Raw genomic sequence first — 15,565 nt, forward strand, 5'->3', positions numbered from 1 at the left:
AGATACAGGAATACAGGACTTCAAAACATTACAAAATCAGCAATAGTTATCATAATGCCTCTTGATGTCTTCTAAACAGCTGATATAACTTTGGGCATAGTAAAAATCAAACAGAACAGAATACAATAGAAACAATAAAGACAAAATAATGAATGCAATAAAAGACTTCAAAACAAGCCAACAGTAAAGCCAAAATTGCTACCATCGTATATCTTCTATCTTTGAAACAGTTGCTCCTGCCATGGGATTTGACATAATCAAACAAAACAAAAGAGAGTAAAATCCAACCCAACAAAACAACGGAAACAACATAGGACCTCAAAACAAGGCCACAGGGAATCGACAATGTCTGCAGCCATCAGAAGGTGATCCCTCCTAGATGCCACACTGTGTGCATCACGCTATCCTCTGAATCTATGATCCAACCACCGCCCTAGACCTGCGATGTTAATGAAACACCAAAGCACCACAGGCACCCAATTGCATTTCACCTCCATAGCTATCACCACAGCCTGTGTTTTTCCAGATAACACAGTCGCTTACAGCGGGATTGGTGCGGTTGGTACTTTTTTTTTTTTTCTTTTTCTTTTTTTTTTTTAATTTAAAGAGAAAAGAAAAAAAAACAGTGAAAGGGTACAAGTTATACAGATTTACAGAAGAAAAAAATGAACAGTAGGAAATCATTAGTTAATGGATTACATATTGCCATCTTAGAAATAATTGTTCAAGTCACAAAATTAAAGCTTGTAGAGTGGACATTCCAACAATGATACTGCAAACAGTTCTGTTCAATGATCCAATAAAATTCTGTGATATCATTTTCTATCTTATACACTTAAATATACATGCAGTTATATAGTTTAGAGCACTTTCTTTTCCTCTCTTTTGTACAATGACTATTACACATTTTGGGAGAAACAGAGCTCTTGTGATGTGGCTTGGGCACAGAGATTCCACATAAGCAGAGGACACTAACATACTAGGACACATATCATGAAGTCTGCCGCACACAGCAGGTTGTAAATGTATTCATTCAATGAGCATTTACTGAAGACACCACAGAACAGGTTTCAGCACAGAGAATCGCTGTGTAACTAAATGGTCTTCATTATATTATCACCAACATCTTTATCACTATCATTGCTGTGGCTGATAAGACACAGTTCTAGGAATGGCAAAGACATACAAGGCTGTCTTCTTTACCTCCACATATAGCACACCCACAATGTTCTGGTCAGTTTCCAATACATGGTCACTGTTCAAAATATATCTAAATAATAAATGAATAAATAATGAAAAGTTGGGGGAAGCCATCCTTCATCTTGGAGAAAAATATCCAAATGATGGTCTGACAGTTCCTAACACAAGGTTGTGAATAAGTCTACAGAAGTGTCAGGAAAGGCCCTGTGATCTTCTTGAAGAAGCTGAAAGGAAAAAATAGATGGAAAACATTCCCTAGGAACTGGACAAGAGGTTAAATGGATGGATTACATAGTGTGCACAGAAATCATGGCTTTAAGTGCTGGACAGCATTTATGCCACTATTTAAAAGAATGGACCATTTCATTGCTTTCTAAGTGGTAACCATAGCACAGCAGAATTTTCCCAAATGTGCCCTCTAATAAATCTGGTCATAGGTGAGGGATCAGCTGGGCTTCCCATCATATCCTAAATTCATGTCACATGGGCAGATTTGGTAAGCCGGGGTGCGCTTGGCCCCTGGTCATGCCTCATCAGACCTGGGGCAGCAGATTCCTTCCTATCCACTGGTCTTAGATTGGCCCAGGCAACTGATGATTCCCCATATTCCTTACTGTGCTGCATTGTGACACAATGATGTTACTTTTCTACATTAAAATTCTTTATGATTGCCTTTAGCTTAAAAACATCCAAACTCCTTACCAAGATGAATCTTGAACTTAGGCTGTGAACCCTCTCCTCTGATTATCCCAACATCTATCAGGACTCCAGAGGACTAGAGACCCTCTGTCTGCCTCAATGGAAAGCTTTTCTGAAGTGTGTTCCCCTGACAAATTTCCAAGCACCTGCAACCATCACCCTCATGCTTGAAGCCACCACAGAAGCCCACATCACACATTTTTCTTGTCTTATGTCAGTGTTGCTAAATGATTCTTCTCTATTGACCACGACCTTTAGCTCTCAATCTTGGAAGTCCAGCTAAAACAACCCAAGCAACAAACTGGATTGCTTTATTCATTCATGTTACCAAACTACACAGTGACTGAGCGTTTGGATGGCTGCATCTGGCGTGTCAGACTCAATCAGGAACCCCACTGCAAGCAGCAAGCTTCATGGAACAGACACTACAAATTCTGGCTTCCCCATGTTTGTGTCTATACTCACTGGCAATCAGAGAGAGAAAAGGTTCTTTTCCAGTGATTCCAGAAGGAAGCAGCACACCCTGGCTTAGCTCCTCTATGCATTCTAGAGAAGGGGAGAGTACAGTGATATACCCAGGCTGAATCAAGGTGCGTGCTTGGACCTGAGAGTGGGATACTATAATTAGTAACACCCATCAGGGCCTTATTACCTTTGTACTGGAAAGAAAATCAATGTTCCTGAAGAACAAGATACAACCTAAGAAGGAATTAAAGCCAAGCAGAAAAACAGGTGTGGGATAGTTTTTTAGTCTGTAACTAATAACACTTCAGGTTGCATCGTAACTATGAATTTAATGTACCCCTCATTAGACTTGAGTTCCTGGAGTTCAAGTGCTTCTTTTACTTATTTGCGTATCACTAGAACCTAGCATGATGCCAGATGCCAAGGTGGTACTTAGCTAATGTTTATTTGCTGCTGAATTGATAAGTGAATGGCTCTCTTAGGCTCTGTGAATAAAATACCCAGTGAACACAGGGACAGAATGCTCTGGTGTTTTGAAATAAATTAGACAAATGTTTATACAGTCTCTATAATTTGAAGGTCACTGAATAATTCAAAACCAACCTAAAACACCATGACCTTTGAAATGCAGCCAGTAGTTTTTGAGTTCACAGTATTAATATTTTTTATAAAAGACATTTACTCTTTACAAAAGTCCTATGATTTTGAGTATTAGTCCCAGTTTAGAAATTAAAAAGATAGAGTTAAAAGATCCCAGGGCTTTCTTAAGCTTTCATAACCAAAAGGCTACAGAGAAAAAATATAGAATCAGGCCCTCTGATCTCAAGTCTAATGCTGTGCTTTATATTTTCCATTTCTTGTCAATGCTTTCTTTTAAATTTTTAAAAATGTATCTGTACATGTCTGCAGGTCATGGAGTTTACAGTCATCTTGGGGAATGATTACATGTACACGTGACCACATTTCTTTCTTTTTAAAAAAAAACCCCTTCCCGTTCCTTCCCTCTCCTGTTGATAGTACTTGTCTTAGCTTATGCCGTGGCATACAATGTTTGCAGTGGTTGGGGATTATCAGGTTCCTGTGTGTGGCACACCTTTATCCTACTTACTGCCCTTCCCCTCCTGTCTCCTCCTCTCCCCTTGTTCCCATGGATTACTTCCCATGGGAGACCCATTCCCTTGTCCCTTTCTATCCATCCTTTATCATTCTCTTTGTTTATATTTTGCTTCACTCAAGTGAGTGAAGCCCCTACAAATTCACTCAAGTGAGGGAATCCCAAAAACCTTGGTTAGATGCCACAAAGTAGGTGCCAATGCCTTACCTGGATGTGTGTTGTTACCCCCGAGGCCTCCTCTGGCTTTGTCAAGGGAAGTGATAACCTTCTCTCCGTTCATACAACTCTAGCACTGTGCTCTTAAATAATTTGTTTAACCTCTCTGGGCAAAATAAGGATAATAACATTTATGTCCAGGGATTGCTGTGAGGAATAAGACAAGAAATATATCTATGTATATGTACATATCTATCTCTGGCTCTATCTCTACATGTACATCTGCATCCATGTCCAAATCTACATCTATAGCTACAGTTACATCATCTGCAGTACTCAGCACAAAGCCTAGTCCAGATTGGCGAGTTGGTTGATAATAGTTGCTACATTTGTCTGGGACGGTGAAAGTTTTCCCAGCGTTTCTGAGTGGTGCCTGTCTCCGGCCCTTCATCTTCCTTCTCCCACGTTCAGGAAATGATCTGTGTTCTTTGTCTGCTTTGCCTCTTTCTGCAGCAGCATCTCTCCCCTGGGACTCGCTATCAAGTGGTTAAGTCTCCTGACCTCTCCCTTCTTAGCTAAAGCCAGTCACATAGACCCCGCTTGCTGCCGCAGGTAGCTGACCTCTAGTTCAGCAAAGAATACCAAACGGCACAAGGAGGTGTGGTTCCCAGATCTTGCTCTGATACCTGTTCGCACTGTTCTCTAACATGTAATATCAAAATGTTGAGCCAGAGAAATCACTATGTTAAATTTTGCAATTGAAATTTCAGTGAAAATATTCTTTCTGAAGAGTCAAGCAATGCTATTACTCAGTCTCCAACACTAAAAGGTCTTAAATATCTTTATAGCCACCATGTAAATCAGCATTAGCCTTGCCTAAATTTATCTGACAAATTGCTATTACTTTTCACTGTTCCCGCTTGCTCTTCTTCTCAGCAGGGATTCATGCCTGCAGTGCATTTTCAGAATTTTCTCTTGAACATAGATTTCAGGCCGGCTGAGACAGAAAGGACAGAGAAGGAAGCGAGAGCACAGATGACATTTCTTTTAGGCTTTCTGCCTAGATCTCACTTGGCCCACTGCCACCTTCTCATTAGTGCCACCAACGGAATCTGATTAACCACTCTGATTTATTTTTGGCAACCTGGGGGTGCAAGGTCCAATGCTTATTTTCATGGCTGATACAGTCAGCCCCAAAGCTGTCGTTAGCATTTGGAAGATTAGTTCCTTCTCTGGAACGTTTTTCTGTCTATGAAGCATCACGACATGTTAGACCTATACTTCCTAATCACTCTACAAAATTGAGTCTGTTTATTCCTCTTTTATGATCAAAACCACCTTCAGTTATTAACTACTAAAGCATATCACAACATATCTTTAATAATTATGAATTTGATGTTTGCAAACATTACTTGCAGAGTTAGTGGATCAACTTCTATAATCTATAAAAAATTAAAGCCAGATTTCAGTGCTAGACTTGTCTACAGTTTGGTTAATAGATTTTTCTGCTGAATATCAAACACTAAAGTTTATGTAAAAGAGGTGAATAGTAAGGAAAAAGGAACAGTATTTTCCCCAAAAAATGAAAATGTTAGATACCGAGCCCAATTATCTCATATGTGTGTAATATGTATTTTATATAACATGGACACAGCAAGGAGGAAGACTGAGAAAGCAGAAAGGCAGAACATGTCTGAGCTGGTCTCACCTCGATGGCAGAGGCCAGTCCTGCATCACCCTTCCCTCTGGGGAAACATGACCCTCACCATCCGCAGTCTTGTTCATGGTCAGTGTGTGGAGAGGGACCTGGCCCCCCAAAGCAACAGTCTTCTGTCTTATCTCTGAGAATGACAGACAGTGAGGATAACTGGACATTTTAAAAATTAATCCAATAACAACTGTCTCATCCATCATATTGCAGAACTCCAGCCGGGATGACCCACCTCAAGCACCTGGCACGTGCCAGGCTCTGGACTGGGGGAGAACAACTGAATTAAGATAGAGTCCTGCCTGGAAAGGACTTATGGTCTAGTATGGTTAGAAGCTCAATACAATTAAGTATAATTAATGATACTATAGAATTAAAGTTTTATTAATGTCATATTCTTTATAACTACTAAGATGCATAAACACTAAATTTCTAAAAAATACCTATCATTACATTGTTGGGTATGGAAAGCCTCTGTAGGAGGTATTGATATGTATGTACAGTGTACTTGACCTAGTAGCCAACAATATGTCAATCAATAACTAGATTAATTCTTAAAAGGTGGATGCCCAGGTATAATGAACAGATTCAACAGATACTTTTCAGTTAGATGGCTGTGGGACAGACTCAGTGTTAGGAAAATAAGTCAAGGAAGGATAACAAACAGACACACAGAAGCTCATTTTGTTTTTGTACTCTTGACCATGGGCAAATGACCTGTCTTTCTGTGCCTCAGTTTCCTCATCTACAAAATTAATAGATTTAAAAATGCTGTCTGTTTCGCAAAGTCATTTTGAAGTGAGTTCATCTGAAGATGACATGGATAATTTGATTAATGATACACTTTTTATCTGAAGAGTACCTAGCAAAGTACCTGGATCTTTGTCAACTATTTCAGTAATACTTCAGCACTTACTATAAAAGGGAAAACCGGGGCCCCAAGCAGGATACCACATGCTCAGAAGATAACAAATTAGTAGATACTAGAAAGCACATGAGTCTTGATTAAGACCAGAAATAATGTGCTTCTGCATGTTCGAGTCCGGAGCAGAATTCAGAAGGGAGGTCAAAGCTTACTATACAAATACTGCTTACAAACTTTGATCTGGAGCCTTGAAGCAAAAGTTTTCAGTACACATATGGATGGTTTTTCGCACTGATGCCTGAGATCCTCAGTCTGGTCAATTTCTCCTAATAAGAGCTGGTTAAACATTAAAGACTAGGGTTTTCATAGATATCATGATTTTCACTTTCTTCATTATTTTTACAACTGACAGTTGAAAAGCAGGAGAGGAAATAATTACCTTGAAATATTCTAGCATTTTCCCAGGGGTGCCACAGCCTCACTCCTAATATGTGAGGAACATTCCTTCCAACTATATCACATCTCAGCTTTGCTGAGCCCCAGGATCTCTCTGGATGGTGTGTCACAGTGATTTCCTTTCCTTGATGTTTCTTTTGTGCCTATAAGATGACAGGGTCTGACTTAGACACAGCTTTTCATGGTAGAAAAATCCTCAACTAAAATCCTGGGAAAACCATTCAGCATAAGAGGAATGATGTCTTCCTTCTGATTGTTCTGTGCTACTAAAATACCTATGTAACTCTATTTTAAGAAATAACTCTTGCCATGAATATTAGGTTTATTCACTTGCTTTTGTTTTTTGCAGTACTGGGGACTGAACCCAGGACTTTTGCACTGAGTTATTTACCAATTTCCTTTGAAATGTTTTTGTTGTTACTGTTGCAATTAGTTTTTATTTTTGAGATAGAGTCTCACTAAGTTGTCTAGGTGAGCTCAAACTTGCAGTGCTCCTGCCTTAGTCCACCGGGGATTGCAGGTGTACACTTCCACACCCACTGAGCATTACGATAAAAAAAATTCAGTATAATTTTATTACTCATAATCTGAATTTGACCTGTATTTCCTTTCTTTCTTTTTTCTTAAACAGAATGCTACAGCTTTCCATGTGAGTGTCCAAGATGATAATAACATCGTTGTCTCTTTAGAAGCTTCAGATATCACCAATCCTGCATCTGTGTATGTTGTGAAGATAACTGGTGAATCCAAAAATTATTTCTTCGAATTCGAGGAATTCAACAGCACTTTGCCTCCTCCTGTTGTCTTTAAAGCCAATTATCATGGCCTTTATTATATAATCACTCTAGTAGTGGTAAATGGAAATGTGGTTACCAAGCCATCCAGATCAATTACTGTGTTAACAAGTAAGCATCATGTGTGACGTCATCTTCTGGTGCTTCTGTGAGTGTGTTCTCATGGGGTGATGCATTAGACGTGTAGCTCAGAGTGCAAATCACTTGCCTTGAATTCAAGTGACATAGATTAAAAGTTCTGTATTATATTGAGAATATAGCTTCTAGAGTTGGGGATTTATCTCAGTGGCATAAGCAACTTCCTGGCAAGCACGAGGTTGTGAGTTCAATGCCTGGTACAAAAAAAAAAAAAAAACAGAGAGAGAGAAAAAAAAATAAAACACAAAAATAACCAAAGAATACAGCTTATCAAAATGCTGTAATTTTAACTGCTTAGCTATTGTTAAAATCTGTTTTAAACCAAAAATGTTCAGCCTCACTGAGGTGACATACTTTAAGATTGAATGACAATTTCAGATTAGTGATTGGGCCATGTAATTTTCAGCTATATGATTTAATAATGTGAATATATAACTTGTCTGTTTTTTCCCCAGAATATATATTCTTCTATTAAGCAATTTGGTTTTCAAGATAACAAATGCATCATCCATCACATGTATCCTATTGAAATTTAACTATATATTATAAACTGAGAGAGACAAAGAGACTATATCTTTATCAGCCATTAAAGAGTTAATTTTGGTGTTAGGAAGTTTTTAGGAGTGCTTCTAACTACCGATGGTTTTCACTCTACTCTCTAATCTTAATACCTAATCCCAAGTGAAATGCAATATTTCTGCATATGTTGCAGAATGTAAGAAAAATTGATATCTGTAAAACACAGCTCATTAGTAGTCTAATGGCTCAGCAAAATTCTTCCTACTCACGTTCTTCAGAACAAGCTTTCCTATGGCTGCGACTATTAAAATCCCAGCTGCATGTTGTCATTGTGGCCACAGTCAAGGAAGAGGACATGGTGATATTGTCTGTTGTATTAAAAAGAGGAAAAAAGAATAAGAAGCAAGAACTCAGAACCAACCTAGAGGACATGTTTTTACCATAAGTGTTAAAAAATTAATTATAGTCTCCCCTGGAAGTCTCAGGATTAGCAATGATTTAACAGCGCCAGACTCTCCAGACCTTCAAAATTTATACATGTAATACCTAGGAACTAGTTGAATTAAAAGGACTTACCTGGTAGAAGATGGTCTTAAACAAAATCTAGAAAAAAGTGAATTAAGAGTTAGCTGCAGGTGATAGGTCTAAATATATAATGTTTACAGCATAAACTCCTTGAAATCAATGCTCTAGCTAATTTTTATAAATTCAAAAATGTCTACTCCAAGTATTATGCTTAATAGTTCTAGTTAATTGAGCAAAAAGATCAGGAAACAAGATGAAAAGATAAAGCAAATTAGAATATAGAACTGTAATGACTACTGCCCACGCAACATTTATTAGTCTGCACTGGGCCACTCCCAATCAGACACAGCTGCAACAGCCCTGTAACTGGTGGTTCTTAAAGAAAGCTAGTTAGTAAATGCTGAAAGATTTCTGGGCTACCTCACTGATATTTTAGCATTTGCAGTGAGCTGTGTTTAAAATATCTGCTATCTTTTCTAGTGAAATCTTTGACCTCTAGGCTTAGAAGTGTGTTAAATGTCCAAAACTTTGGAAGTTTTTGAAGAAGATTTTTCTTTTTTGGATTTCGAGGTAAATGCTATTAGAGTTGGGGGGGGATGTATATCTTATTATTTCAATTACTTGCAAATGACTGAGGCTTTTTTATGAGCTCAAACCAGGTTTATCTTACTATTTGTTTTGTGAGCATTTGTTAGGTGGCCAATAAAGATTAGGTCAGGTTGGTTGTTTTCATTTCAATGCATCCTTAGTGATGTTCTTTGCATTTGTTCTGATAGGAACTGGTAGAGGAGTATAAAATCCTCCAGATGTAACTGTAGGTTTGTTTATGTCTCCATTCTTTTATTTTGAAGCTCTGTTGTTATGCTGCTGGCTGCAAACATTCTAATAAGATTTGCTGATTTCTCAGTGAACTGACCTTTCGTCTACCTGTGCAGTTCCTCCTTATCTTATTATGCCTTGTGCTGAACTCTTTCTTGTCTCATATTAATGTCTGCATTTTGGCTTTTTTTTTGGTATGTATTTCCATGAAATATTTGTCTTATCCTTTAACTTTCAATTTTCTTATTCCTTCATGTTTAACTGGATTAGATCACACAGAGCTAGACCTGGCTTTTTCCCTGCCTTTCGAATGTTAAGAGCCACACTATCCAATAAAAGTACACTATTAACTACTTTCTATTATATTAAATTTCCTGAAAGACACAGTAAAACATTTGATACAGTGAAGTGAAAAACATTATCTATTTAATTCAAAATATTATTTCAATGTAGAATCAATATAAAAATTTATACATCCTTTTTTACTTTTGAACACAAACTGGTTAAAATTTAAAAAATTTTGATTGAATTCCTTAGCTGCACATAGCCTAAATTTTAAGTCCTCAATAGCTATATGTAGTTTACAGCTACCAATTTAGATTGTGAGGAGGAGCCCATTTACATACAATATATAAGAAAAATACATTTAATTTTTTAGTTAAATAAATTTGTTACAGTAAAAAACACATTGCCGTGTATCCCCTTCAAAATACTTTCCTTGGGGCTGGAGATATAGTTCAATGGCACAGCGCCTGCCTGGCAAGTGCAAGGTCATGAGTCCAAGCCCCATACCAAAAATAAATATATACATATATATTTCCCCTCAGTTAGGACACATGTACCCCATCATTTTTGCCACTTTCTGGAACACTTCTGGAAGTCCTTTTTCTTGGCTTTGCTTGCACCGTGGCTGCCTGGATGGTCTGAATCAATAATCAATTCAAACTGTTTGCCTTGGGTCTTGTTGACTTTGGGGAAGGAGCCAGAGAAGTTGCACGGTACCGGATCTGAGGTTATGAGGACACGTTATGTTTTAGGAGCCTGTCTTGCGGTCAGATGGCACACGGTGGCAACATTCACCAAACTTCTGAGCATGCCTCACATAGACACTCAGGAAAAAGGGCTTCCAGAAGTGACTGCTTCATAAAGAGGGAGACATGACGGGATAAATATATTTGAAGCAAAGGGGAGTTTTCTTTGGGGGGGGGTTAATGACAATGTGCCTTTTATTGTAATAATTTTGTTAATTACGCATGCACCATATGTTTTTATCATGTCTCACACAATGTAATTATTTACATCATTGAATTTAAACCTCGCATTGCGCTAGACTATTTAGCTGGGAGACATGAACTGGATTTCTGGTACTGGGTACCTTTGTTCATCACAGATTACCTGAGTGCCAGGGGAGGTAAAGGGCAGTTCCCAGTGCCCGGGTTCCACTCTCAGGGTTCAGGCCTCCTTGGCAACAGACCACTGCCGCTTTACACAGTGGGGACAAGGGAGCCCCTGGTTGCCCTGGCCCAGGCCCAGTCATAGCCTTGTGACCTTAGGTTGGGCATTCTTCACAATCCCACTTTATATTGATGGCCAATCCCACCTTAAATCTCTGGCTCAGAGAGTCTCTTGCCTTTTTCTCCAATGGTAGCAGCATTCAGCTTGGTAGCAGTGTAGGATCCTGCCCCTCTCCTAGGAACAGGGATCATATGTTTCTCTCTGTCTCTCAGGATGGGGGAGGGTGGTCCTGAGAACTGGGAAGGAAAGGGTTTTCTGCTTTTGCCCAATACCTTTTGGGTGTCTGCTTTGTCTTTAAACAAAAGGTAAAAATGTAACTTTCCTTGCTGGTCTCTTAGCAGAGCGGATGGGATTCTCTCTCATCTGTATCCCAGTGCTCCTAAGAGGGAGTTTGGCTCCCTGCCCAGCCTCTAGCAAATCTCTTGAGCACCTGATAGAGACACAGGAAAGGACTTTGAGGACACTGGCTTTGGTTTCGTCTGAGTTTCCCAATTATTCTAAAGCAACACTCTCTCAGAGCTTTCCAATGAAGGAAATGGTCTTTGTCTGAATTGTCCTGTACAGAGCCTCTCATGTTAATTTAATCTCCAGTCACTTTTTGATTTAATATGCACAGCCACATGTAGCTAGGAGCCACCATACTGGGTAGAATAGTTTTAAACTGCCATTTAGACCACACTGTCTCCCTCTTAATGATGTCATTATCGTGTTAGCTGCTTTCTCCTTATCCGCTTTCATAGCTTCCTCCTCTTTGTGCCATGCTGTGCCATGGATGAAACAGGGTGTCTGCCTTTCCAAGGAGCTCGTCATCCCTTGAATTTTATTTCACTTAGTGGTGGTTTCACAGTCTCACCCTTCCAATGAGCTTAAGAGAACTTACTTAGGGATTCTTCAATTACGTGGTTTTATGTGTTTTGTTGGAGTTGAGACCAGTGGAGAAAATAAAATGCTGTCTGAAAGTTTTCTGCATCTTAAAGGGAAGAGAAAACTTACACTGATTTCTAAAGGGTGCAATTAATTGGTGACAGTTTGTTGTGTCTCATCCCCTAACCCATTTTTAAAGTCTCAAGAACATCAGCTCACATTTTATAATAATAATTATTATAATAATAATTATAATAATTGGGTCACATAAAATTTAAAGATCCAAAAATAGTTTTGACATTAGACATAAGGTAGCATCAGGTGATATTTGACTTTGCGGGTCCTCTTTAATTAAAGAACACAATGACTGATTATATTTGAGTCCCTAAACTACCAGTATTTCTCAGGTAGTGGCATACTTTTGTCATCTTTGTTTGCCTGATGGAAAAGGTTTTTTATTTTTATTTAGAAAACATTGGTAGTACCTGCTCACAGGAGTGACATAGTGCTCTTGAGAGTAAAAACAAGCATTTGTTGCTCCCGCTGATGAAATAAGCAATGACAAACCAATTGGCCTGGAAACTGTCCTTTGATTTTTCCCTATAGTGTTCTGAGCCTCCACTTCCATAGAAAATTGAGAGACATAACAAAAAATGAATTCAGCACAACAGAATCATTTTGGCCAGTTCAAAAGAATTTTGCAACCCTTAGGCTCAGACATCTGATTAATATTTAGTTCACTGAAAGCCTCAAGTAGAATATGTGTATTTCAGAGGGAAGGAGTGTTTTCTCTGTAGAGAAAGTAATCCCTAAGAACAAAGGATTAGAAATCAGGGAAGTGTAACACTCACATAGCTGTCTCTGTGTCAGTGGAAAACGTGGCAGAAAACACTGTACAACACGCATGGCGACATTCTACAAATAGATTGTTCTTTATAAATTTACTATAAATAAAGATAACCATGAGCTTTAGCTTCATATACTAGGTATGTTCTCTGGTGCCAAAAAAATATAAAAATACTTTAAATAAGAGATAGAGTACTTTACTGGAAAAGAAATATGGAAGACTGTTAAATAATATGATAAAAGTTACCTGTAAGAGTTCCTCATCTCCTTAAGAATATTGGAAAGGCACTGATGAGGAAACAATTAGTGAAAATGTAATGAATATTTGGCAAGAGAATAAAGTAAAGAACAGAACGTGTTACAATCAGGGTGCAAGGGAATCATATGTGCAAAAGAATGGGGACACAGACATCACAGAACACTTGGTGAACAGAAAGAGCTTCAGCCTGCCAGCATGGAATGGTTCAGAAAATTTCAGGAAATGTGGCTGGAAATGTCAGAGAAACTTTTAACTACCTTGCAAGAGAGTTAGACCTTAACCTGATGAGCACCGAAGACAGATCTTTCTCATAGGATGGCTGAGTCTTGCATTGGAATGGACCAGTTAACAATCCTGTATTTGGGGCCGTGGTTCAAAGCCTGAACCTTCCACTCACAGAAACCTGGAAACCATGCAGGGACCTTGGTGTAAATGCTTTCTCTAAGTTTTAGTTTTCAGATCTGTAGTCTAGTCTAGAAACTGGCAATATTTTTTCCTGTAAAGGCCTAGATCATGAATATGCGATGCTTGAGGGCCACGTCATCTATCTTGTAAAGACCCAGCTCTGGCTGTGGGAAGAAGATAGCCACAAACCATATAAAAGTTAATGAGTGTGGCTGTGCACTTGTAAAACTTTATAGATACTAACACTTGAGTTTCATATCATTTTTATGTGTCATGAAATGCTATTCTGCTTTCAATTCTTGTCAACACTTAAAAATGCAAAGCCTGCCCTTCACTCAAAAGTCAACCAAAATCAAGTCGCAGTGCAGATTTGACTCCATGGCATTGTAGTTCGCTGAAAGGCTCTGCCATGTTGGGATATCATCATATTGGAATAATGTGTCATTTTTACTTGATAAGGGGCATTAAAAACAATTTAAATACTTTTGTAATATAGAAAAGTAAAATAAATTCCCTAGCAAGGTATATAGAATGTAGTATACAATGAATAAATGTAAGAGGTACCCTTGGCATCAAGTAGGGAGTTACACAGAGCATGAGGAATAGAGAAGCATCAAAAAAGGTTATGAAGGGGAATCTCAAGGGGTGAGGGTAACTGATTCAAGACAGATACTGACTAAAGGGAGGCTATCAAGTAGCCTACAAGCTTAGATGTTTTGGTCAGAAAGAAATAAGAATAATGCAGGTGAGTTTGGAGGCAGAAACGTATAGCTTAGCTGTTCAAATGTTCCAGTAAAAAAACAGTGAACACTTGAGCTTAGAGAGTGAGTGAGAGAAGGTCAGCTCCCCTTTCTAACCTCTGGGAGGTTGCCGCCTGCCCACTTTTATGACCTCCTTAAACATAGGCGGCTAGGCATTGCCAGGTCAGGCCCCAAATTGTCATCTAAAGCTAAGGCCGTAGGGCTGGGGATTTAGCTCAGCGACATAAGCGCCTGCCTTGCAAGCAGGCAGTCCTGAGTTCGATTCCCGGTACCGATAAAAAGGAAAAAGACCAAAAAATAAATAAATAAATAAATAAATAAAGCTAAGGCCGTACCCTGGCCTGAATGCAGGATAATCTCTCCTTCCTTCTCCTGCCACTAGAGGGAGCATCTGTTCACTAAATCCCCTTCGTGAAAAGAGCTGTGTTGGGAGAATATAGTCTTAGGTCTGTCATACTAGTATGGAAGCTTGCTGACCCCTACCAAGTTGCTTCTGTAGTTTTTGGTTCAGCAAGACAATAGACTCAGATTCATCTTTTAGCAGGTATTATCAAACATCAAATATATTTCAACACACACACATACACAATAGTGACTCCAAAGGGAAGCACAGGACAAAACAGTAGAATGTGGTTTGTGACAAACATTTTATCTCGTTAGCAGAAAAAAAATTGAAAAACAATAGGAAAATAGTCAATTCTAGAGAAAGAGTCTGAATGGCCAATAACCATATAAAAAATCCTCCGCGCACAGGAAATTAAGTTAATGAAGCAAAATTTCACACCCTTAGGGTGGCAAAAATAAGAAAGACTGATATATGTGCATACTGCAGAAAAGTAACTGTGGAGAACCACGAACTGTCACACCGCTGATAGGTGTGTGAACTGGCAGATCATTAGAAACACTTACCTTGCTTCGTTGAAAATGTGAATACCCTACCACACAGGATTTCCTGTCTGAGAAGACATGTCCCACATAATTGTATAGTACTCATAAGAATGGATGATTGAAAGCAACCTATCCAGATTAACAGATACATTATACAGTTTGTATAATGGTAAAATAGACACTAACACTTCCAGAGATAACTACATCAAGATGAACGAATTTTAAGACACTGTTAGGTTATAAAGGAAAGCTGCAGAATGATATAGATTAACAAAATATATGTCAAGCCATGAAACAATGTTCTACATGTACAAATATGAAAAAAATGTGAGCATGTGCATGAGAAGCTAAACCAATACCAAAGTCAAAATAATAATGGTCATTCTGAGCTGTATTCTGGAGTTTTGACTCTAGTTTATAATGTTTTATTTCTTGGAAAAATAAAAAAAAAGTCCAAGGTATAAGAAAGTAATAATAAACAAAGATGATAAGTGATTCACATTTTCTAGTACCTCCAATTCTCTTCCAGTCTGGTTCCCAAAATAAAGACAGAAAGTACAGTAGGATGG

At 38.5% G+C, this 15,565-nt stretch overlaps 1 protein-coding gene and 1 non-coding gene across 3 annotated transcripts in view; one reads left to right on the forward strand and one right to left on the reverse strand.

Moving 5' to 3' along the window:
• The window catches only part of Ptpro (protein tyrosine phosphatase receptor type O), a 212,393-nt gene that overhangs the window by 105,120 nt on the left and 91,708 nt on the right, over positions 1 to 15,565 (forward strand). For both annotated transcript variants that reach the window (XM_013153129.3, XM_023565300.2), the window contains exon 2: positions 7,295 to 7,568. In XM_013153129.3, coding sequence (XP_013008583.2) covers positions 7,295 to 7,568 — 274 coding nt within the window. The remainder of the gene's footprint in view (positions 1 to 7,294; positions 7,569 to 15,565) is intronic.
• Positions 3,641 to 3,765, reverse strand: LOC111757056 (U6atac minor spliceosomal RNA). Its single transcript, XR_002791439.1, has one exon. It is a non-coding gene; the product is annotated as a U6atac minor spliceosomal RNA (small nuclear RNA).

The sequence above is a fragment of the Cavia porcellus genome, unplaced genomic scaffold, assembly GCF_034190915.1.
Source record: "Cavia porcellus strain 051 isolate PalLab524CR breed Dunkin Hartley unplaced genomic scaffold, mCavPor4.1 scaffold_27, whole genome shotgun sequence".
Lineage (NCBI taxonomy): Eukaryota > Metazoa > Chordata > Mammalia > Rodentia > Caviidae > Cavia > Cavia porcellus.